Source organism: Dicentrarchus labrax, unplaced genomic scaffold (genome assembly GCF_905237075.1).
Source record: "Dicentrarchus labrax unplaced genomic scaffold, dlabrax2021, whole genome shotgun sequence".
NCBI classification, from domain to species: Eukaryota; Metazoa; Chordata; class Actinopteri; family Moronidae; genus Dicentrarchus; species Dicentrarchus labrax.
Window position 1 is genome coordinate 4934767 of NW_026136702.1, and position 25646 is coordinate 4960412.

Sequence of the window (25646 nt, forward strand, 5' to 3'; positions counted from 1 at the left end):
AAACCTACACACTCACATCTGTCAAAAAAAATCTGTAAACATGTTTTTTCGATGATGGAAATATTTTCAGACAAATCATAAAAATATCACATGCCCACACATAGAACACATGCTCTGTTTGTCTATACAAGCTGGAAGATGAACTCATTAAAAATCGACTGAAACGCAGGAGTAATATATCAAGCAGCTTAATTTGAGACACTATTCAGGGACTTGGTGAAATATAATGAGTTATTACTTAATTACTTTCATATTCAGTCCCAGTTTGGTTGACTTTAATGTGGAAAACGGTGATGTAATAGTTTGCTTTCGGTAATATTTATAGATTGAGTATAGGGAAGTTGCATGCTTATTAATTAAATATTTGTCCTTCATTTTTCTAAGTGGTTAAAAAAGTCGAAAGGCAGAGAATCGTTGCCATTACTCCACTTTTGAATTTAAACACAGCATTTTCGTTATATAGATAATTGTGCCTATGTAGATGCTTGCTATGACTCATACTGACAAACAATGGTCAACCTCACGACCGCATGCATCTGTAAATTGCTGGGAATGTTAATATCTCTGGAACATGCCCCCTGACTTCACCTAATTCATCCCACACAGCTGGGCGACCCCAGTTAGAGGTGGCAACAATCATCTTTTTCTTTTAACAGGACACTATGAATGAGGCCACAGCTGACAACAATGGAGTGTACCTTTTAGATGGTCACCATGGCAACGGCTGCAGACAGAGCGAGAGAGAGAGAGAGAGAGAGAGAGAGAGAGAGAGAGAGAGAGAGAGAGACAGAGAGACAGAGAGTGCAGGTCCATAGCTCTGCGCAGTGTGGATCCCTATACTGGTGCTCCACTTTTTCTCTCTACATGTTACCTTTTCCATCAGCCTCCATGAAAAGATAGACTGTTTCAACCAAGACTTTTCTGCACATTATCACCCTGAACGTTTCACATTTGGTGTCAAGCTCCTATACAACAAACCAGATGCTTTGCTCCAACACACATTTACATAAAGACTGACGCTGCCAAATTAAGCAGACTCCAACCCGAGCATCAGCTGCTAGAGAGTATTGAGAAGGGCGTAGCACGTTCAAGTCTCTAACTAGAGGGAATATGTCGATATGTTGAAGGTGCACATTCATACTGTGTCATTAGTCATGCTTCTTGCAAGCAACACACACCCACATAAAGAAAACCATGTCCATATTACTGTGACTACATCATACATAAAAATAATCAAGAGACTAAAAATGCAGTCAAACAAAATCTAATTCAAACAGCCAGACACAGCAGTGCAAATCCAACTGGACATGCTGCACATCTACACACACTGCAGACACTCAACAGCACGACAAGCAAAACAAATCCCCTAAAAACACACTCATCACAAAAACACACACACACACACACACACACACACACACACACACACACACAGATACTGTCTGACCATGACTGCTGGAATACCTTTTTCTTTGACCATGACCATTGGAATCCAGGTAAATCTGCACCAGAAAAGGCTCCGGGTATCGATCACCAGTAACACAGCAGCTGCTAGTTCCTTTTTTACTCAAGACTGAAGAGCCAAAAAGAGAGCCGAGACACCACAGAGAGAGAGAAAGGAAGAGAGAGAGAGAGGGAGAGAGAGAGGGAGAAAGAGAGAGAGAGAGAGAAAGACAGAGTGAGAGAGGTGTAGGCGCTGCTAAGCTCTCCTCCCGAAAACACCGCTACAGCGTGGGGTTTGCCTCCCGACTGCCTGTTTTCCTCCCATCCCTCTCCTCCTCCTCCTCCTCATCTGCCCACTCCTCCTCCTCCTCCTCCTCCTCCTCCTCCCTCTTCCCCTCCTGCTCCCTCTCTCAGCCCCTCTGTTGTGTCAGCCGCCTCCTCATTGCAGCAACCAGGTGGCTGCCGCTGCTGTGACCAAAAGCTGTAACCCCAAATCCCCAAACCAGACCCCCTTACTGTACAGTCATAATGCAGGGAAATCAAATTCTACTTAAGACACTCATACATGTATATATACATACATACATACATACATACATACATACATATATATATATAAATAAACAATTACATCAGACTTCTTTTTCTGTCTTTTTCAATTGTAACATCTTGTCCTCATAGCACACCAGTTTGACTTCCACTGTTAACTCACACAAATGGAATATTTCTGGAAATAACCCTTTACCATAGGACTGCACTGTATAACACACACCTCAATAAAGACTTTATGTGACTACAGGGCAGCAGGCGGAGATCAATTGCTCTTTTCATTGCAGTAATTAGCCTGCTGTGCTGAAAAATTGGTTCTGTTGAACAAAAAGTTGTGTATTTGTATAAAACATGGACATAAAAGCCTTAACATCATGAAAAATAAAGCAATGGAGTAAAAGGCTGACTTTATTTGGAAATTTTGGTCTTTCGTGACAGTAGCTGGAAGTGGTTACAGCACCGAAATGTATAATTAAAATCAAATAAAAGATGTATTAAATGCATTATCCACAGTTCAAACGATGCTGCCTAAAAGATAAGTGCTTTTTAAGAAAATGATCCACCGTGTTAAGAACGATAGAAAATAGGGGTCATCTAATCACATCCAATCAACACTATCGCCCTGATCATACACAGTAAAGCCAGGCTCACATGGATAGCATGCGAGGGCAAGAGAGGCCATTTCAGGTCGAAGGTCAGACTTACCGTGATCTCCAGCATGAGCTTTGTATTAATATCTTCAGTGGATCCTCTGGAATCCAATTACAGAGATCACGGGAGACCATGTTCCTGGCTGAGCCTGGTGAACGCACCAGCTCTTATATCATCTGACACTGAAATGACCATGTGAAAGACTGACATTTCTTGTCAGACACTTTGATAATGTGTTAATAAAGTCTCTTATTTGCCTCCTGTGGAGCAAATAAAATCCACTCAGACCCAGTAGAGACATAGCAGGGGACAAATCCAATGTTTGTAGACATAAAGACAATATCATTACAAAAGTAACTCAGCGACATCACACCAGCAACCAATGGGGACCACACGGTCACTGATCCAAATGTCCCATGCTGGAGCCTCACTGTCCCTCTCTCTATGGCTGAGGGGGAGGAACAGTTTTGCATCAGCACCACCTCTGTAATTGCTGATGCAGGCAGCCCATTATGCATTCAGAGTGCATTCATCCACTGCAGTGTCAACTGTGCCACCTGCTGGATACCAAACAACGTGCACCGGTCTGCACAGGGGCGTTTTCTTCTCATTGGGCAATGGAGGCATGCCAGTGAGGCAAACGGTAAAAATAGTTAGCGGACATTTCTCCTGCACTCCACCCTTTTTTATTACAAAGGGAGAGAAACGTGTAACGAGTTTGTGATGACCAAAGATTTGGGTGGTTTTTTAATAAGAGCAGTTTTCCAAATGTATGCTGGTCAAAAACCATCTCTTTAAGAAAACTGGAGGTTTACAGTGTGGCTACTAACTGCAACACAAAGATGTCCTGTTATTGTGTATTCTCACAACACTCTAATGGACCTATTATCATCTTCCCTCTTTTGATAATCTCTGTAGGACCTGCTGGACATTCATGCTACATGAGGCTTGCCAGGAGCAATTCCTGAGTAGCAAAGCCTATTATCCATGGATGAAAGGTTTCTACTGTATTTGGCTCACCTATGGATGATCCATGTCTGACTGGCCATTAATAACCTGGCCAGGGAACTATACAGTCATAATATCAGTGCAGTTTAAGCACCATTATCATATAGCATGTGCATTTCATTGCAATGTATAAATGCCATTTGATCCACAGCTAATAGACCATTAGCTTGAGTAGTGAAGCCAGACTGACATTATAATGCAAGAGGTCACATTTACAGTAAACAACAGCGGTTTGTGTGGAGATACTCCACAGTTATCCCTGGATTAAAATTAGGTTTGTAGGATGCCAGACAACTACACACACACACACACACACACACACACACACACACACACACACACACACACAAATGCATACAAAACAAACGTGTCAACACTCTTAGCTACACACTGTTTACACTGGATGACGATTTGCAGATTTGTACAAATCCAACAGACAACGTGACCGTTAAAATACTGATCACCAGGATGGTACCCTCAACTCTTTTGGAGCATAGACAGACCTGCCTTTCTGTCTCTGGATGATGACAAGCACTTCACCTGCTTGTTTCTATTTTTGAAAAGGGTTACAAAACAGCGAGGACCTTTTGAACAGCAATCCTGTGCAACCAGGTTCACTTCTTCAATGTGTATTTTCAGCCATGCCACATTAACATTCCTGTGTTGTAGCTACCCTGAATACACAGAAATGTGTTTTAGCAACATTCATTCAGAAATTCTTTCTTTTTACATGTATTTCAACAATTTACAAAAACAAAACAAAAAATGTTCAGTCTAAAATCCACCAGAATCTTGGGCTGCCAACCTATTTTGGTGTTTCTTTGAGGTACCATCAATCATTTGGTGACCTCTGGATAACATCACTCGGAGAGCAGACTCAGTACAACTCATATTCAAAAGCACTCAGCTAGTGAAATAATGCAGCACTGTTTACAATGAAACAGTGAACAGTGTTTCAACTTTGTTTGGGTGACTGTTCAACCCCAGAGAGGTTTCGGAAAAGGTTAAGGGTGAATAAAATGATGACTATTGTTTCTTTGTGAGTTTGAAAGTGTTGCAGCAATGTTTTTTCTAACAGATATTGGGTCTCAGAAAGTAGCTATTGACTGTCACTGTCATTGTCTGGTGGATTTTAGCTTTCCCTGAAGAAATGAAAATGCTGGCACAAGCGTCGACCTCCGTGATCTTTGATCCAGGGTCAGTTTCCAGAGACAAACCTTCCTTGAGGCTGGGCTAAAATCAAGCTATAACTCCAAAATAGATGGAGTTGCGGTATTTGCAAACAACCAAGTGCCAAGCAATGATGATTTTACAATTGCGCCTGGCATGCAGTCAGAGAATACATAAGGTCTGGAAATCTCGATTTGTCCTCATGCCCATGTTGTAATCCTGATGTAAGCCACCAAGCCTCCTCATGTACTGTTGCTTGGCAAAAAGGCAGCAGGTCTGCCCTTGCATATGGGTTTGCCTTATATAACTGTGGAGAGGACGGTGATTAATTTCCTGACTTTTCCAACATTTGCAGCAACACTTTTGGCGTCAGGGAGTTCTGGTTGCGTAACTCGTGCACAGGAGCTCTCACACATACGCACAGGTCAGATGTGAAAGCCTCAACAGGTGTAATCACTCACTGCCATCCAATTAAAATGAAGTAATCGCTGAGCAAAAACTTATCAATTCACTGTCAGACACCTACTCTTGCAAACAAAATAGAAAGCAGAGCAACCAAGCTGAAATACAGGACTAAAAAAACAGCCCCTCCTGGTATTAACAAACAACTGTTGAAGGGGGAATGTTGAGAGGGAAAGGGAATGAGCAAATAAATAATACAATTCAACGTTCCTTCAATCGAAAGTATCTAAAATTAGAACAATACATAAACAATGTACTTGCATTAAATCCATCCAAAATATTAAAAAATCTGAATTTTATTGATAGTTTTTTTAACCATTGATTAAGCAATTATCATTAAAGCTGACTGATGTTACAGTCAGCCACAGCTTGGATGGATGGTTATAATGGGAGATGGGTGAATAAAAACGTTTCAAATAGATCAATATAGATATATCTTTTCTCCTGTCCTACCTGTAGCCACATCGTTCAGCCTCTCACTTAGATAATAGTCATTTGGGTTGAGGTAGGGCACCTGCTCCATGTATTGTTTAGGAATGAGGTACAGGACCTCAGCCACATGCCCATCCTCGATGATGGACATGCGCTTGACCGAGCTCTTGCGCTTCACCCGGACACGGTCGACACTGTGGCTACGGCTGGAGCTGCACAGCTTGCCCAGGCTGTTGAGATTGGGCAGGGTGGGCATTGTGCCCTGCTCCCCTTCAACCGTCACAAAGAGAAGGGTGAAGCACTGTAGGTAGATGTTGGCCAGGGTCAGGCTCAGACCCACTCAAAAATTCAGTCGCCTTTGGACATCAAGACCGTGGTGTGTTCGAAGAGGCAAAAAACTGGAACAAAGGAGCCAGAGCTTGACGGGAAACTTCACAGCAGATCATCATAAAACCATGGCAAATATCCAGTGAGGCCTCGAATGGAAACTCCTGTTAGGATCCACCACCTGTCACTTCAGAGATGTTCCTGTTGTAAGAAGTGGAGAGCTGCCATCCACCTTGAGGTGGAGATGCCAAACAGCAGGCAGCAGGTATGACAAAGCACTCTGCCGCAGGTGGAGCTGAGTGAGAAACAGTGAAAGAAGCTTACACTATGAGTGTCTTCAGCCCAAACCAGCCTGGTGCCTTAAGCAGCTTAGGGCTGACGTCGAGCCTATGATTAACTTCTGGGTGGGGTTAGGTAGCTCTACATCAGTGTATGGTGGGATTTTCTATACCTGACTCATGTGCATCCCAATCACTTTTTTGTGTAGTCACATTTGTCCAATGAAGCGCAAAGCTTCTGTCAGACCATTCAAGAGAAAACACATTGGTGTTCGGCGTACTTTTAGGTCAAAGTAAGTTATTAAACAACAAGATCCTGTCTGAGAAAGCATATTAGATGCATCTAAATTCCAAAAAGTGTAGTTTTGAGAGAATGTACTTTGCATTAAGGTGGGCTCATGTGCCAAATGGATGCATATCAGTGCACAGCATCACAGTGATCCAAGACATACTTTCAGGGGAGATTGCTTTGGGAGTCTGCCAGTTCTTTACAAGGTCAACAACCAGCAAGGTCATTCAAGAGCCAACAATGCACAAACTCCCTGTTAATCATCAGCAGCATCCTTTAACAATAAAAGATGCTGTCACTACATCAGCGGTGTAGTGGAAATGCCAGTAGTTGCTCTCCTTTATCCAATGAAATCGTTGGGTATTGGATTTTAGAAGATGTAACTTAGTAAGAAGGCATGTTCTGAGTTTTTAATCTTCAAAGCATCTAATGTTGTAATTTGTTTCTGCAAAGACTTCTAGAATGTTTTCTTGACAAGCTAAATTCATAGAACCAACGTATAGCAACTGAATATTATAAGCACACTTTCTCGGGTCAACGATGTGTTCACCTCCTTGGAATTATGTGTTGAGCATGAGGTTCATTTTGACACGTCCTTGTGGGAGGGATGATGCAGAGTGAGAATCTGAGCAAACTCCACAAAAACAAAATAACCCCACGGTGCTCCGGTAGCTTTTAAACTGAAAAAATATGATGGTTCTTTGAAACCATAAAAAACACGACTGCCTCTTACATGCATACACACGGATTAATAACTTAAAGCAGAAAAACCTTCCATCAAATCTAATATTCATCAAACAGATAAGGCTAATCACAGCACATCTACTTTCTCCCACCAAATGAAATTAATCATTGAGGTACGTAGGCATGATATAAAACACAGCAGACAATGACAATGCACAAAATATCCTTTTCATCTGGAGATGTCGGGCTTGGCCTGCACTTCAAATTTAATGATTTTCCTCTTTGTCTGAGAGGGTGCACAGAAACAGGAAGGCTGGAGCTTGGCTGGCTGAGTTAACCACTATTTACATCAATACAATATTTAATTTGACTTGATTCAGTTTCCGCTTACACGCACACCTCCATTCTCCCATTCAGAAAGCCGGAGTTTCGTTCTAGAGAAAAGATAAAGTGTGACAGTGAGGTACAAGCAAGAAGACGTACACTCTTACACCCACACATGCAGACACATGGACCTGAGAGTAACTAAGGACATGCTATTCTGCTGCAGTGAGGCACTGCCCTCCAATTGTCATCCACTCTGTGGTAGCTTTGACACAACTACCCACACACTCGCAAATCAACACATACATGCTCGGAAAAACAAGACTGCAGAAAAATCAGCATCGCACACGAAATACATCCTGCTCCACAGTAGAAGAAACACCCCCCTCCCCCCTCCTCCTCTTCATCTGTTTTCCCCTGTCTTACCATCCAGTCCGAAGCAGGAGGTGATTTTTTGGGCGTAGTTGCAGAGCCCATCGTAGCTAGGCTCCTGCCACACTGTATCCCTCTCCCCCATCTCTACACACTCCTACACACACCGTCCCGTCCGGCAGCGCTTTTACTCCTTCCCCTGCTCATCAATTATTCAGGCTTTTGCCAGGACACATGCATGCGCGCGCACACTAACCCTCATATTCACACATACAGTACACACACATCCACACACAGAGAAAAGTGCTGATGCAGAGGGTCGTGCTGTTGGAGCATGAGCAGCCCTCTCCAGTGGTCAGATAAGGAGGAGGCATCAGATTAGGTTACTGCAGTATGGAGCCTTGCCTCCTTTTTCATCCACCATTGATCATCCAGATTACACTGCAGTGTAACAGGTACGGTGTGCAGGATGTGCTAACCCTGCTCAAGGAGAGGGCGGGTGGAGAAGGAGTTCAGAGCCGGGCGAAACTGTACTGATGTTCTAGGTATCAGGGGGAGGACCTCCTTTGCTGCTAGTCACTTAAAGCTATCCAGGAAACCTTAATGCACTGACTATTTTCAAATCGGATCACTGGACAAAAGCACAACTGTCTAGTCTGTTGAAGATGGGCATAAAACATTAAAGCATGGCCCACAAAGTAAAGCTTTTCTTTTAGATTTATTTAGGCTAGCTAAAACTGCTTCAATAAGAGGTAGCACTGATTTGCAAGTATAAGAGTTGGAGTTAGAATTTAATATAATAATGTTTTTCAGCATATTGTTTGTGATCACAGGCCTAAACATAAAATTTGAACACTGAAACCTTGAGAACTGAAATTCGTGCTGAGGTTTATAGAGATGCCTTTCCTATGCCCAATTCTAATGGATGTAGCCTTTGCCAGGAGGAGATGTCTTCAAGTGGTGCCCAACCTTCTCAGACTGTTTCAACCCATAACCACAACACTCTCCAGTTGCCAGGTCGGCAGTGGTAGCCAACTCACTCAAGATTTGTTTGAAAAGGTCATTAGGAAGAGGGAGGACCCCTAACATACATCATTTCAACACACTTTACTACTTTACTACAATGCCATTGAATGGGTCATATAAAATATGACATGCAATGTTATACAGCGGCCCAGGAGTAGCAGAAGACTGAATGAACACTGGCCCACACATGTGAGAACTTTGCTCTCCAACATGTTTTTTTAAGATTCTGCGGTGGAGTTGAGATAAATGGCTTAAATGGGCCAAGATGAACAATACATTTCACATAGGAATAGCCAACCTAAACAGAAGAGAACCAATGGGAGCAGAACAGCAAACTATAAAAAATAAATCAAGCGGTTATGCTAACTGTGCTAGGTTTAAAGGTGATTCCCCACACCACGAGGGAGAGTGTACTGTAGATGGAGGAATCTGGTAAGAAACGCCTCGACAGCCCTCAAATGCCACTACCGAACAATGCACTTAACCCTCTGTTGCTCTGGTCAAAGTACTCAATGAGACTCACCCAGCAGCTCACAGGTAGGAAAATAATGAAATAATATACAGTGTGCTCTGTCCACTTCCCCAGGATAATGGTTTTATAAAACATACAAAGGAAAGAAAACAGCACATGAAATATGATGACACTGAAAGGCTGTCTGCCTGCAAGGGTATATTATAAGGTGGGGTGACTAATGGAAGGGCATCACTGCCAAGGTAAAAGCTGATGGCCTTGTGCTGATAACAGGGGGGGGACTGCAAGACTGAGAGCACAGTAATGGCTGATGCTTGCAACCCAGGGAGGGGCTGGTAATCATAAATGCACACTGGGAGGGAAACGTGGAGTCATTTGAGACATTTTCTAACTTCCTGTTTCTGTGGGAAGGAAACCGTTTCAATCAGCTCATGTGTTTCAGACCTTGCTTATAGATTTCTGGAATCTAAAATGTATAGAATAATACAACCAGGGGTCAGCAGTGTAGCCTGCAATACATCAATACCATGAACATAAAGGGCTGCATCTGCAATTATTTTCATTATTAATAATTTCCAGTAAACCATCCATCCAATGTGATTTCTTCAACTTGCTTGTTTTGGCCAACTTGACAGTCCACAACCCAAATATATTATGCTTACTATCATATGACAAAGAAAATCAGCAACTCCTCACAGCTGGAAATCTTTTGGCATTTTGCTTGAAAAATGACTTTAAGGTCCCCTGTATGACATGTGTTACGACATATACAAATAGTCTGCTTAGAACAATAATGTTAATCTCATATGTTTCTGCAACAAAACAAACCCCATATCATTTCCGATTTTATATCCTTTAAAAAGCACCTACACCTTCTCCCTCATTAATAAATTCCAGAATCTATAAATATGCATATCCTGCAGGACACAAAATGTCTCCTGCTTTACTAGGTTCATTCTCAGTGTATGTGCATTGGTGGCTTCAAGTTTCTACATCAGACTTGTGTATTTTATTTATTAATTGATTTTATTTATTTAAAGTCTTGCACCATTATATGGGGCCAAGTGCATATGGGCTTACAAGACACTGAAGCAACATCAGCCGAGATGGCCACATACAGTTCCACAAATTCAAAAAAGGAGACATTTCATAAGATTAAATTTTCATGACCAAAATGTCTAATTATATTGGATACAGTGCTCTTTGTCATGGATTTTCTATAAATATTGCTAAAACAAAAACCTCCTCCTTATGTTGCAAATTCTTCCAAACTATTTGGATTGTTACAAATCATCCTGGTAGGCTCTGCTGCTTAAAATCTGTTTTTATATGAGCACAGAGAAACTTTCCACTTCCTGGTGTCAAACTCTGCACAGATACATCATCCTGCACAGTGAAGCTTTTAAACATCCAGCTGCAGGAGCTGGAATAAAAACACATTTTTGAGTTGAGGGGGACTTCAAACAATCAATTGATTATCAAAACAGCTGTGTAATTCGACTAATCGACAAGTGTAAAATCGACTAATCAATTAGATGACATACTGTACACTGAATGGGTAAAATAGGACATCCTTTTTCTACAAAGTATAGAGAAACTATATATTAGCAAAATGCAAAAATATTCTACATTATAATCTACACAAAAATACTTATGTCCTCTTGTTAAATATAGTGAAACAAGGTGTAAACCAAGTTCTCGAGTACCACAGCCAGTGCCATTGAAAAGGCATTGACTCAACCAGGCCCATAAGAAACATGAGTTTGATTTGACATACTGTTACAAAGACTTATGTTTGTGCCTGATTTATCTGTGATAATGAATTAATAACCTCACTTTCATTTAACCAACACAGAGATAATTGGCACTTCCCCATCATAATACTGTAGGGGGTAGGGTAGTTACTTCTCATGAATAATGATTGGCTGTTTGCAGGGGGCTTAAGCGTGCTAATCAGATCTATGTAGCACAGGGGGACTGTAAAGCGGTGGGCTCTGAGCCTCATCGATCTGCACCAGCAGCCGTGGAGGACAGATACAGTAGGCCACATCATTGATGGGGGTCGAGTTCAAAACCTTTCTTCCCACACCAGGCTCAGCCATCAAGAGCCTGAAGGGGAGTGACACACTGTACAGCTCGAGCTTCTATAGAAAAGGTTGATGTTTTACCCAATAACAGGATCAGGCCCATGATGGTGAATCCAATTGCAGGTTTAATATAATAACCCTGAGGTCATGTAATATTGTAACTTCTCTGCGTCTATGCAGCCGTTCAATCAGTCAGTCAGTCAGTCCATGTGATCGTTACCTATAGCAGGAACAGCTGGAGGCTCTTTATCTCTTCTGCCAGAGGACACAGTCACCTGACACAAATCCAGGACAGCACAAAAAGCCCACCTGATGGGAACAAACATGCTCCACCTGCACTGGTTGCAGGTAGTTTCAAGCTCAGCGAGAAACATCTTCTCAACTTATAATGACATTGTTGCACTAAGTGATAGTTTTTTCCACAATTATGGGACTTTATATCAGTTCATTATACACCTTGACAGGTACAATGGCGTGAATGTGTATCACAACCAGTCAATTAAGAGTGCACACCATATGCTACCTGTGAGCTTTAATTCAGGCAACAATTAGGGTGTGTGCAGCCTTTAACTACTGACATGCACCATCCCTGATTAAACATAATGTCAAATGTCAAAAGAAACAGCAATCACAGGAGGTTCATTATCACAGCTGGGGATTTTTTATGTTTTTTTTATTTTTATTTTTTATTTTTTAAATGTGTGATCTATTTATAGGCAGAGTGCAAAGTGTTCATATTAACAAAATAAGTTGTAGGCTGTCTGGAGAGGGCTGCAGCAGCGCAAGCTGTAGTTTCAGCTATGCACCGGTGTAACCTACTTACAATAACAGTGTCATTATCTCAGCCTGATCCTCCCGAAAGACGACGCCACTGGGCTCTCTTCTCCAATGCATCCATCCTTGAACCGAGACCCCCCTCCTCCCCACAAATTAAGAGACTTTTCCCCCTCTGTAGGTATTGTTATGAAGGCTTCTGCGGCAAAAGAGACTCACCTCTAGCAGACATGCCCGGTAGGTAGAGCCTCTCTTTTCTTTCTTTGCCGAGATTAGCAGGAGGGAGATGCCCCGGTGCAGCTTGGGGAAAAAGACCGGTTGACAGCCTGATATTATCTGTACCCCCTAAGTTTTTCCTGGCTGTCATTTAATGGGATTAAACGCAGGGAAACACATACAGCCTGCGATTTGGTAGACTGGACTAGACTGCGCGATGGAGAGAGCACTTTCCAGCGACAGGGCGTGTCCTGGAACAGACAGCATCCTTCTTATTTTCCAACAACTTTATGTCCATATTTGAACATATTATCACAGAATAACGGAGTTATAAATTAAATCATTCTTGTAATCTGTTGCCTGCGAGCTGCCGTCGGCTTTCACCAGCGTAAAACCGACTAGCCTACTTTTATTTTATTTATTTTTTTTAGGTCTGCGGATGACTGTGCTCTTCTGGACGTGGTAGTTGTTGCTAAATCATAAAGTTGACAGGCACTCTGAAGCAATGAGTGTTGATTTTCATTATTATTTTTTTTTTTTTTAGTTTAAGGCACATATTTTTTTGCGAATCTCTTCATCACGTCGACTCAACTTTTACCCCCTTGAAAGTAGTCACTATTAAAGCATAACCTCGGCTCTATGTGGGGGGGAAAAACACTGCAATTTCAGAGGAACATCAGTTCAATAGGCTTTGTGGGAGCGTGCATCAATTGATCGCACAGCTTTTCCATACACAACCCATATTGCTTGCTTATGGGAATCCTATACATGCTCTTTTAAAATCTGACTTACTGACTGCTGTTTCCAAGTATCGATCATCCCCATTGAACGTATTAGCCGGCCGATGTAATTTGTATGCATTGATCGTTCACGGTAATTATAAACCTGCCCTGTACTGCTGCGCCCCCTGGTGGATTAAAAAGGTAGCTATCGTTTGGCGAGGGAAGTGCCACCGTGTCCAAAGTGAGCGTACGTTAACTTGAGCCGTGTTGGACCCGTCTTGTTTACAGTGTTTGTGCCAGGCCTGTGAGAGGTCCTGCGGCCCCAGCGACGTGTTACGTTTCTTGTTTTATTGCCCCTTGCGTTTATTCTTTTCGTTACAAGGGTCAGTGTATGAAACCTCCAATCTGGATCGAGGCGGTAACAACAGGAAGAAGAAGATAGAGGAATTCTCTAGGTCTTCTCGGGAGAAACTAGTCCAGTCGAAGAACAAAATGTTCTCCAAATTCACGTCCATTCTCCAGCACGCCGTGGAAGCGGTGAGTTATTTTTTTGTGTGTGCCAAAAGGCTTGTATTTATCCACTGGTTTGCTTTTGTGTGTCGTCTGTTTTGGTTCAAAGCGGCCTTTCGGTCGCATATAACGTCAGCATTAGGGATACGTTGCTAACCAGCGAGCTAAGCTAAATAATTAGCCTGAGCTAATGTTAGCGTTTTGTGTTTGTGCTGTCAGTTTGTTTATTATTATTATTATTTTAAGCGATAGTACGTTATAATATCTGGTATGTGTGTCTTTGTCTGTTAGTGTATGTCGCTAACTAACCTATTTGTGTGCTGTCCTTCTCTTTATTGCATTAGTAAGAGGTAGTTTAAGCTGAGCTAGTTAGCCGCTAGCGTTAGCTGATAGATGCTAACGCTACCTATCTCGTTTCAAACTGCCGAGTCTTATCATGAGGAGTGATGTCGAAAGGATAGGACAGCCTTGTTTCATGTTGCGCAAACGTTTTAGCGTTAATGTTTAAAGGGATAGTCTGTAGGTTATCTCCCATAGCTATTTTAAAAAAGCTTAATGTTTCACGTTAGCCAGGCAGCTAGCGTCAACCAGGTAGAGACCAACCTGCCTGAATCCGGTCTCAAGCTGCTTCATGTCAGGGCTTTCAAACGAAAACAGCAGGCAGGATCCAAAGTGAACATGTTCTTATTCTGTCACACAGCTTCTTGTTGTGTATGTGTGTGTGGTTCGGATTTAAAATAAATGTAAACCTTGAAAGTGAAAGTAGGAAAAAAAAAACCTGCTCGGTTGTGTATTTTTTTGGATCACAACAGATTGATCTTGTAGTGGCACATTAAGATCAATATGTGATTGGGAACAGAAACAAACCAGCAGTCACAGTCTCTGTTTGAACTTTGTTTGAAAGTGATGTTGACGTGATGGTTAGTGGTTGTATCCCTGGTCCACCAGTATAAACATACAATGTGCTTATATTTGCTGCTTTTTCTCTTTCAGCTTGCTCCATCGCTGCCCTTGCAGGAGGACTTTGTCTATCACTGGAAGGCCATTACGCATTATTACATTGAGACTTCTGGTAAGAAACGTCTGAAAGATTTGAGTTAACGCTATGGTGAGCAGATTGCCTTCTAAGTTGTTGATGTCTTGTGTGCCCATGACCTCCGTCTAAACTTTTAGTACAATGGCAGGAAACTAGGCTTGTTCATTGTGTTCAGTGTTCATATTCACTGTTGATTAATTCAAGCGTTATTTTCAATATTCAGGATAAATCCACATTACAACTTAACAGATCCAAAAGTTAAAAAGGCAAGCAAATGACAGCTCTGCTGAGCTTTGAATACTACAATAATTCATTCATAATCACATTTTCGTTTGATCAACTAATTTGTCACCTGCTCCTGTAGCACTATCGTATAAAAAATGAACACAGGCAGTGATAAAGGGGGATAGTTATTAAGAAAGTCCAGGTGGAAGGGCTTACCTGTGAAGTATGCTGGGAATGCCATACTTGTTGAGTTTGCAATAGACTTGAACAACTGTTGGACGGACTGTCTATGAGTGTTTTTCTGTGGGATCTGTGCAAGTCAAACTCATTCGCTCTGTATCAGGTTACATCTAAGATGTACTTGGTGGTTAAACCTAGTCCTGTAAAATTTAACTCACTGATTCCACTCAAACTACGGATGTCCTTTGTGTATTTTGGGCTAGGAGAGTCTCCTTCTCTTATTCTTCACTCTGAACCATAGCTTCTTTTGCAGCAGTTCTCCCAGTTAGGCCAGTTTAACAAAATTAACTCTGAACAGCTGATGGGGGATTATCTGTGCTTTCAGTATTATGTAGCTGAGCTTGTTTTCGCTGGTTTTGCAGACTTGTGAGTTAAATGAATTTGATCTGTTATTCTTACTTTAAGCAACCTGACCTTCCTCAGTCCACATGATTACTAATTTAGGGAATTATTTGATCATTTTGATGAAAGCTGTTGTGGTTTATCTTACAAATTTACCTTAATTACACACACTATTGTTACTGACCATATTTTTTGGCATACCTGTTAACTAGTGCATATTTGGTGAAAAACAAACATAGTGTACTTTGGTTACTGTTGCGAACTGCTTTGAATAGAAAAACTTAGTAATAATTATAAGGATAGGAAATACTTTTTCTTTATTAAAGCAATAATAAATATACAAAAAAGAAAATAAGACATTTTTTACATTAGTTTCAGAGTTTGCTCTAGGACTTTTTCAGCAGTGGAGGAAAGGCTTTTGTTGTACCCCAACTATACTGGTAGTGGAGTATTTTCTTCATGATCCAAGTGAATATTACGCCTTAGCGCAATGAGGTTTTCATAGCTGTGCTTTGTGAACAGAAAGCAAAAACATAGAGATGGAAACATTTTGGAGAGGTTTGATAAAGGGTGCAGAAGCTTTTTACACTTTAGGCAAATCTCACACTTCCAATGTGCAGCAAAGATGAGCATGGACATAAAGACGTTTCAACATCACTTCTGTGTTTTTCTTTGTTAGATGACAAAGCTCCAGTTACAGACACCAATATCCCATCCCACCTGGAACAGATGCTGGACATCCTGACCCAGGAGGAAGGGGAAAGGGAGTCTGGAGAGACAGGACCTTGCATGGAGTATCTTCTACACCATAAGATCCTGGAGACACTCTACACCTTGGGCAAGGCAGATGTAAGACAGTGATTTGTTGGTAACTACATGAACAATACCACCAGGAAAACAAATATATCACACTATGACATCTATAAATGTACATGTGATAATGGATTAAAAATCAACTTTGAGGATTGATGGAGGGGCGGGACATGCCACTGACTTTTCAATCAGCTATGGTGTCTGCAGTGTGAGCTTCGTTTCCGTGCAGGGTGGGGACACATCTGTTTTGGTGGACCACCCAGATAGACTCTTAATATATTCTGTTTGTATGATTTTTCCATCAGTGTCCTCCGGGGATGAAGCAGCAGGTGCTTACCTTTTACACAAAGCTCCTAGCGCACATTCGTCAACCTCTCCTGCCACACATCAATGTCCACAGACCTGTACAGGTGAGCAGTGATGCAGTCTGGATTTCACTCAGTGTTTTTCAATATGCTAAGGTCTCTCCTCAGTTCACTCCCACACATCTCTTCCTTGCGTCTAAGCTCCTCCCAGTGAGGATGTGAGAGATAAGTGCGAGGAAGAGATGTAAGGACAGATAAATGAGAAATCCTGTGTTCCATAGTGTCAGCATGTGGTGGTGCGACAGTTTTACATCATGCCACTTTATAAGTGTATTTTTAATAGCCCCTTTCCTCAAAATGGTCTGCTGACTTATGTAACGTATTTGTAACTTTCTTTATTTCTGTGGCTGTGACATGTCTTTCTTAGAAACTGATCCGTCTGTGTGGGGAGGTGCTGGCTGCTCCTACAGAAAACGAAGAGATTCAGTTCCTTTGTATAGTCTGTTCCAAACTGAAGCAGGACCCATACCTTGTCAACTTCTTCCTTGAGGTGAGTTGATATAATCAGGACATCAGGGAGGGAAAAAATGGGGCAGCACATTCATAAATATTCATTTGTATATATTACTAGCAAATGTAAGAGCCGTACAGGATTTCTAAGCACACAGTTCAGAGAATATATATGTGATTTTATTTGCAGAACAAGTCAAAGAGGCCTGAGACAACGAGTCCTGGAGGGCAAGAGGTAGTGAAGGAGAATGTGTTGGCTCCAGACACTGGTCAGTCTCCGGCTAAGGGACAGGGTGACCCCACAGAGGAGCCCCTGGCTGCAGCTGCTGCTTCCACCTCTAGTCCAACCACTAACAACAATAACAGCAACAATTACAATCTCGTCACCTCCCTGCTCAACCTCACAAAGAGCCCTGTAAGTGGTCCTCATGCGACGAATTTGGGTGATTTGCTGCAAGTTGCTTTCTTTTTTGTTTTCTCCATTAGAGTTGAAAGATTGTATTCATGAAGTGTATTCATTCCTCCCCACCCAGGATGGCAGGATAGTGGTGAAGGCATGTGAGGGTCTGATGCTGCTGGTCAGTTTACCGGAGCCTGCAGCTGCCAAGTGTTTAACAGAAAACACTGAGCTCTGTGAGCTTCTGACTGACAGGCTGGTCTCCTTCTATAAAGCCCTGCCACAGTCCATGGACCCCTTGGACATTGAGACAGTGGAGTCAGTCAACTGGGGGTAAATGTCTTTCAAGGGTTTACTTTATTACACCAGATATTTGTAGAAATCAGAAGTGTAATGACTTTCACCGCTTATACAATTCAATGTCACCATTTAAAGTTTTTTGCAGTTAGCCCTTAAATAGCATCGTCTGTGAAATGCTATTTTAAGTGGATACATTAGAAGAGTTGCAAACCTTTTTAAATATTGTTTTTCTCTCTCTCTTTCAGTCTGGATGTATATAACCTGAAGGAAGATGCTGCTGTCTTCACAGGGAAGAGGGCTCTCATCTCCTTCCTGTCCTGGCTAGATTACTGTGATCAGCTCATCAAGGAGGCTCAGAAGGTCCTTAACCAATGCTGACTCACTGTGTTTTGATGTGTCATATTGTAATCAGATTCAACACAATAAAAGAAGTTGTTTTTGTAGAAAAGAAGGCTGAACTACTTTTTTGTTTTTCTTCACTGTCTTCCAGTCAGCAGCTGCAGTGATGGCAAAAGCAGTGAGAGAACAGTTCTTTGTGTCTGTGATGGAACCACAGCTGATGCAGACGTAAGTTTCGCTTTGAATCATCAATCAATCAATCAGTCATCCTTTTCTTCTAATTCTTTGTCTTGTATTAGTGTGTTTCGTGTCGTGACTTCTCAGTAACGCAGTGTTTGTGGGTACAAATAGGTCCGAGGTGGGCATCTTGACCTCCACGGCGCTGCTGAACAGGATCATCAGGCAGGTTACATCAGAGGCTCTGCTGCAGGAAATGGTTTACTTCCTGTTGGGAGAGGAGAGGGAGCCAGAGACTCCAGCTACTATCGCTCAGAATCCACTCAGACACAGACTCATCGAGCACTGCGACCACCTGTCAGACGAGGTTCTTATCACGTAATTGTTATTCAGCATGTACCTGGTCCTGCTAATGAATGCATCTTTAACATCATTTATGTCTGCCTGATCAGACTTATTCAGCCCTTTTTGTTAACAGCCTTTCTTAATCACATTAATAGGTGTTCTGAAATGAATGTGTCTTTAATATCATCTTTTTTACTTGTTCTATATTCAAAAGTACAAATCGCCATCTGCCCTTCAAGGATTCTGAGTTCCAGTGAATCATATGATTAAGCAAAAGCACCAGAATTTTAATTAGTGTCTGACAGAGCCATTGCACACATTTTCATCACACAAAAGAGAGATGAATCATCTCTTTGATGTTTGAAACAGCCACTGCCTCCTTTTTTTTTGTCAGGGAGCAAATACTTGGCATGTGGCTCTGGGTTTATAGTGGGAGCTAAGCCTCATTCTTCCGTCTGTCCCCAGATCAGCATCATGACACTGCGGCTATTTGAGCAGCTGATCCAGAAGCCCAGCCAACACATCCTCCACAGCTTGGTGCTGCGTGGCCTGGAAGAGAGGAACTACCTGGAGAACAAACCGCAGGAGGAGCGGGAGCCCCTGGAGAACGGGCAGCCCCATGATGCCGTGTAAGGACCTGCCTCTGACCTTTGACCTCCCAGAGCTGCCATAAAATCCTACCTGGAAAATCATTTGCACAAACACACCCCAGTAGAAATAAAGTGAATGCATCACCTAGCTGTGTTTTTTTAGACGTGCTACCATTTCAACCAAACGTTCCTTATTGTGTGTTTCAGTTGGTGGGAAATGCATGCACGGAGATTTATACATAATGAGCAACAGCTTGCCTGTTTGTTGATGTTATTGTTTTAGATGACTCACTGGAAAGAATTAAGTAACCCAAAATGCAGCACTCTAATACTGGTTTACATAATATTAAATGATCATATTGTTTGTAGAAGGTTAGGTGTGTTCACAGAACAGCCGAAGAAGTCCAGTGATATCTGTATATCTACAGACACACTGTCAACATACTTCCAGAGACAGTAAATGTTTCTATTTCAACATATAAGCTCCAGGTGGGAGTAGACTTTTATCACCCCCCACAAGGTGCTGTCTAAGCCCAAGGAGCCCTAAAATGCTATCATCCCATAAACAACCACACATTTCCTCCTTTTAACTGCACACAAGAATACTAACAAAGTGAACTACTAATTTTTACATACCAGAATGGAGAATAGAAATTAAAATAGCGTACACTTTTACACCAATGGCTCTCTTTTCTCAAGAGTTATCCATCGTGTGAAACGGAAATGAAAAGTGAAGATCTTTTGTTACCATTTCTGTAGCACTCATCAGAATCAGATCATGTTCTCATGAACATAAATAGTTTTTAATGGACGTGTTCTTTCTGCAGCGACCTTGAGGAGGATCCACTATTTGGTGATGACGTCTCTCCAGACAGCAGGCTGTCTGGTTCTGATTGGCTCAGCTCCTCTCCACCGCAGAGTCCTGACCACTTAAAGTCTGACGGGAAGACGGAGGTCCACAAGATTGTCAACAGGTACGCAGTCTGGTCATGATACAGCATACAGTATGAGGAGGTCTTGAGTCTTTAAATAAAAAAAGCTTAACTGTTGAATTCTGTTACAGTTTCCTGTGTTTGGTGCCTGATGAGGCAAAGTCATCGTATCACGTTGAAGGGACAGGCTATGACACCTACCTCAGAGATGCACACAGACAGGTAAGGCTTATTCTATAGTATGTACAGTACAGCTCTGCTTTAGTGTTTCTCCCTGGACCTTTTAACATTAAACTAATTGTTGTGGTGCATCAGTTTTCTTCTGTGTCATTAGTATAACACATACTAAGTGGAGATGAATTGTTCTTCTCAGTTCAGGGACTATTGTGGGGTCTGCCAGCGGTGGGACTGGAGAGGAAATCCAAAGCCTTTTGAGAAGTGTAACTTGGACATCCCATTCTTCGAGGGCCACTTCCTCAAGGTTCTCTTCGACAGGATGGGTCGCATCCTAGATCAGGTCAGTGTGATCTGCCATACAGTTGAATTTTTGTAGTAATATTGGCGTCATTCAGAACAACCACATGCTTAAATGTTGAAATGTCTGTTGCGTTGTTTAAGCTTGAGTAGTCCACAAATCTGAGTGAAAGTCCCAGCTGGAGATCACAAATGCAGCTTTGGTTGTAATCAAATTGTAACTACTGCTCAAATCTAAATTAAGCTGTCTTTTAGTGGATGGAAATATACAGCTCCAATGAATTACAAAATAATCTCAAATGGCAAGTTTCCATTGCAATGTTTTTGAAAAATGTTTTGAGCTGGTAAATCTAGCTTTACATGTACAACCAAATTCCATTAAATAAATAAAGATTTCTGCATGCAAATCTGCACAATATTTCAAACATTGTCATAAGTCAAAAATCTAACTAGGTGCCATCATATCTTCTGTTAAAGCAGCAGATACGTTTAAATCGATTTCCACTCAGATTTAATGCTCCCATACACCAACAAGTTATTATTTAGTTTAAATGAGGTCCACTAATGGAAAGTGGAGAGAAAAATGGGGAGAAAATGCAAATGAGCTGCTGATTATGCAGAAACTTCTTTTTCTATTTTTTTTCTTTTTTAATAATAAAACAAAAATAATGAGCCATAAACTCATTTGACAGATGATGTTAGATGGGAATTGTGAAGATGACTAATAGAGATTCAGAAGTGAAATGCACTTTTTGGCAGCTCATGGGTTTCTTGTAGCATTTAGGAAATCAATTCTAAAAGGGGAGTGCGTTATTAATTGATGAGTTTGTCATTAAAGCTTCTGACTACTGTGACGCTTTGTGTTATTTATTCTCCTACACACTTATGTTCCATGGGAAACAGAAAGTTGCCAGTTCACTCTAATCTACAGTTTATTTCCTGTGTAGTTTTATATCTGATGCCCTCTCTGTCCTCCAGCCCTACGATGTCAACCTGCAGGTGACTGCTGTGCTGTCCAAACTGTCTTTGTTACCACACCCCCACCTGCACGAGTACTTGCTGGACCCTTACATCAACCTGGCCCCTGGCTGCAGGTCTCTGTTCTCTGTCATCGTCAGGGTAAGACTCCTGTCTAGATCATAGCGGTTATCTTATTGGCCATTAACAGCAGATACTGCCAAGCTCAAAGCTTACAATTACTGTTATTTGGGTGCTTTTGAGATTTCTTGCTTCCCATGATTGATGTTTTTTTGTTATGTTTAGTCTAATGCACTGTTTTATATGGTATTCTTCTAAAATGTTATGTGCAACAAATCTTGTTTGAGACAATTGTTGGCTGTGATCTCATTCCAGTGTTATTGATAGAACAAGTGTTTATGTGAAACTCACTAGCTATTACCGGTAATCTCATGAGCATGCTGCTACTCAACCTGCTGCTTACTGAAGAACTGCACCTTTGTACCTGTTTTTCTTCTGTGAATCAGCCCAACTGCTTTGTGTGAAATCAATCCCAGTAGCACACACACAGTAAATGGCAGTTTTAGGCGAGTGGAAGCGGCTAATTTTCTTGTTGATGGTCTTATTTGTTAATGCTAATAAGAACAATGTCTCCAGTGAGTGTAGTATGATAAACTAGTGTTGCCTGTTTATGTTGCATGGAAGCAGTGCTGTTTGTGTTTTGGTAATTGGTTTGTGTTCTTGTACACGTGTTAGGTGGTGGGAGATCTCATGTTGAGGATTCAGCGCATCCCAGACTTCACACCCAAACTGCTGCTCGTGAGGAAGAGACTATTGGGTCTAGAACCAGAGGGCATCACGTACGTGCTTCCAAGTGGTTCTGTGCTCTTATTTTCTGAGTTGACTATTGGACTGCACTCAACTTTCTCTCTCCTTTTCTTCCTGTAGCATTGACCACATGACTCTTCTGGAGGGCGTGATCGTGCTAGAGGAGTTCTGCAAAGAGCTGGCAGCCATCGCCTTTGTCAAATACCACGCAGCGTCCTCCTCCTCGCCGTAATCTTCCTGCTGTTCATCGTCAAAATTAAACTGGGCCTTTCGGGGTGTGCTGGTACCGGTGGCACAGGGTCTGCAGAACATTACCACTAACTGCTCATCCCTGCAAGACTGTTTAACACCCACACAGACGGGTTTCATCACTCCCCCTCTTCTGGCCTCTCGGGCTCCACCATAAAAAAAAGTCTTTGGTCTTGTTTTTGAGCAGGTCAGAGCACAGACACTGCCCAGCCAGCAGAGGAAGAAGAGGAGGGAGGATAGAGGTTAAGGTGCTGAGAGATGGTCACTGGACTCTTTTCAGCCTCTGCGTTTTCTCTCACTCCCCCCGACCATCCTTCTTTCTCACCAGCCAAAAGATGATAGCCCTGTAATTATGATATCAAGGAGAAAAGATGTTTGTGTATTTATTTCCTGTCCCATCGTCACCCATTTGTAAACATCATTGCCTTAGTGTGGAACCACACCTTTCAGTTACAGAAGATTGTTTCCTTTTGAAACATTTTTATCTCAACTCGTCACGTGTTGTCTGTTTGAAGACAAGAGCCTGTAGAGAGAAATGCCCACTACCTTCAACCCCTATATGTTCCTGTAGTTACATACATATTGAACTGCAGTATTTACGATACTGCACTCATGTTTTATATGCCAAGTCCTCTTATTTATTTGCTTTCAGGTTGCCTTTTTAACTAATGTCATATTAAGATAAAATGAATTTAAAACAGTCCAAGACTGTCTAAGCAGAATACTTAATTTGTTTTCCTCGTTTGTCTTTAAGTGCTTGTGCTCTCAAAGCGCATCAGTAATCACCCAAAGATGTCACCACCCGTCACGTTTTGTCAAATGAAATGGTGAATTTTGCAAATGATGTGAATTTGCACACAGAACTCATTGCATTGCACTCGTTACATTATTCAAGTTCAGTCATGCTTTGTCTTCTGGCTGGCTTTTAGGAAATGTCAAGTTGGCATTTGTGGGAAGAGACATGTTGTTTTTGATTCCACATTAGTTCGGAAATGTTGTTCTCCAGATCCAGTGTTGCATTTCTCACCCACCAGTGTTTATTTTATCCAAAGGATATTATGTTATTGTTATTACACCATTTATAATAGTCAATAATTAGTTTATTCTGTTGTTGGGAGGGATGCAGAGGAACACACCTCTTAATTTTATTTATCAGTGTCTTAAAGTCATTCAGTTAGGACATACTGTAGCCTCCTCCCGACCTTTTATTGGCTTTTGATTCCTAAAACTAAGCTGGTAAGTTGTTAACAGTTCAAGCATTATGTGATTCTAACTTCTCAAGCAGGTGTTTTTATTTGAAATGATCAAGTCTGAAAAATAAGCCTGTTTTGTAGTAAACCTATTCAATTTATCTCAAGACTCTTTGGAGGGGTCCAGACCCCCCCAGTTAGAAAACCACTGGCCGTACAGTATCCTAAGACCTCTACGTTCCTCCAGAGGTTAGCATGACTTCCTATGAGGTGTTACGTTTACTAAGCAGTATTACCTTTTTCATCCTGGTCTTTAAATGACGAGGAAGCGTACTCGCGGTGCTGTGCATTGTTGGAACGGGTCGTTCGGTTGAAGTCTCACAGATCAGTGATTCGTTTCCTAAGATTTGAATCAGTCTAAAATCAAGATGCTACTTACTGTAAGTTTGATTCTTGTGATATGTCCCCTGCGTGAATGTTTCCATGATTGGTGAGCGTGTTTGCCGATGACTTTTGTTTATGTGTGAGTGTGAATGATTTATTATTGCGGTGGAGAATGGACAGATTAATTCATTGAAGCCATGTTTTCTTTCCCCTCTTTGTTCTGCACCCACCTCAAACCCATCACTCAAGCACCTGAACTACATTATGCAACTGCTTGCATGGAATCAGATTTGCACATTGTCTTTCTTCATCCCTGTTCATAATGTAAATATACACAACAAGAAGCTTTTTTCTTTTTTCCAAAAATGTTTTGTTTCATAAACCAAAAAAAAAAAAAAACAAAATCTAGGATGTACCAGGAGTAACATTTCTATTTTAATGGGAAACTTTTTTTAAATTATCGATCATGCACATTTTTTAATCAACTATCTTTCCAACTTGTTCTGTACATTTGTATATTGTATGTGTACAATAGCAATAGAGATATACTACCTGGCGTAAATGCATGCTTCTACATTATTTTTCATTGTTGAAAGAAAGGAAAAAAGGCAGTCCAGCCATCTGTGATGATTTCTTAGCTGTCAGCACTTTGTTCTTTGAAGACACTGACAGGGAGATATGATGCCTTACTTCACACTGTGGATCTCTGAGGACTCTTGGAATTGATGTGTAAGGGGTTTCTGCTTCACCGCAGTTTGTTGTGAAATTATTATTCCTATCTCGTGTTGCATTTGGTTTGTGAAGATGTACAGGACTCTCCGTATAGTCATAAATCTGATGCCAACTGATATATTTCCTTGTGTCAGCTTAGACCAATCACTGTATGATATTGCTGCATTTCTTTTATGTTCAACGCTGCTTTCCTCTGGCGTGACATGGGACGAGTCTCATTACACGTCTTCTTATCTCATGGCCAGTTTGATTTTGTGATTGTGCAATGCATAATTGAAACATTAAGGTAAGGTGCATGCTCACTCCTCCTGCCTCCCAATGCCTAACACAGTAATTGTACGCAATCACTGCAGTCTCTTATTCTCTGAGGCATTGGCTCATTTATTCCTCATCAGCTTGTCTTCATTTCAACACTATTGTGTGTTTATTCAGGACAATGGTTTTGTTTAACATTCTCCGTCCCAATTAAAAAAAGAAAAACGTTC

The 25646-nt window shown here is 41.5% G+C and overlaps 2 protein-coding genes across 6 annotated transcripts in view; one reads left to right on the forward strand and one right to left on the reverse strand.

The window, feature by feature from the left end:
* Positions 1-6301, reverse strand: part of LOC127378847 (actin-binding LIM protein 1) — a 33649-nt gene extending 27348 nt beyond the window's left edge. Inside the window, exon 1 of one of the 5 annotated variants that reach the window (XM_051428137.1) lies at positions 5737-6295. In XM_051428137.1, the coding sequence (XP_051284097.1) occupies positions 5737-5971 (235 nt within the window). In that variant the 5' untranslated portion in view covers positions 5972-6295. Of the gene's footprint in view, positions 1-5736 lie in introns of all 5 variants that reach the window. The other 4 variants (XM_051428145.1, XM_051428156.1, XM_051428173.1 and 1 more) reach the window with 4 other exon arrangements.
* Positions 6302-13481: 7180 nt separating this feature from the next.
* On the forward strand, positions 13482-25645 carry fhip2a (FHF complex subunit HOOK interacting protein 2). Its single transcript, XM_051428186.1, has 17 exons — positions 13482-13823; positions 14790-14868; positions 16319-16488; positions 16758-16862; positions 17185-17307; positions 17458-17682; positions 17801-17997; positions 18210-18324; positions 18455-18531; positions 18655-18847; positions 19291-19454; positions 20243-20389; positions 20479-20569; positions 20721-20864; positions 21800-21940; positions 22535-22638; positions 22727-25645. The coding sequence occupies exons 1-17, from the start codon at positions 13779-13781 to the stop codon at positions 22836-22838; spliced, it is 2232 nt and encodes a 743-aa protein (XP_051284146.1). The 5' UTR covers positions 13482-13778; the 3' UTR covers positions 22839-25645.
* Position 25646: the final 1 nt, after the last annotated feature.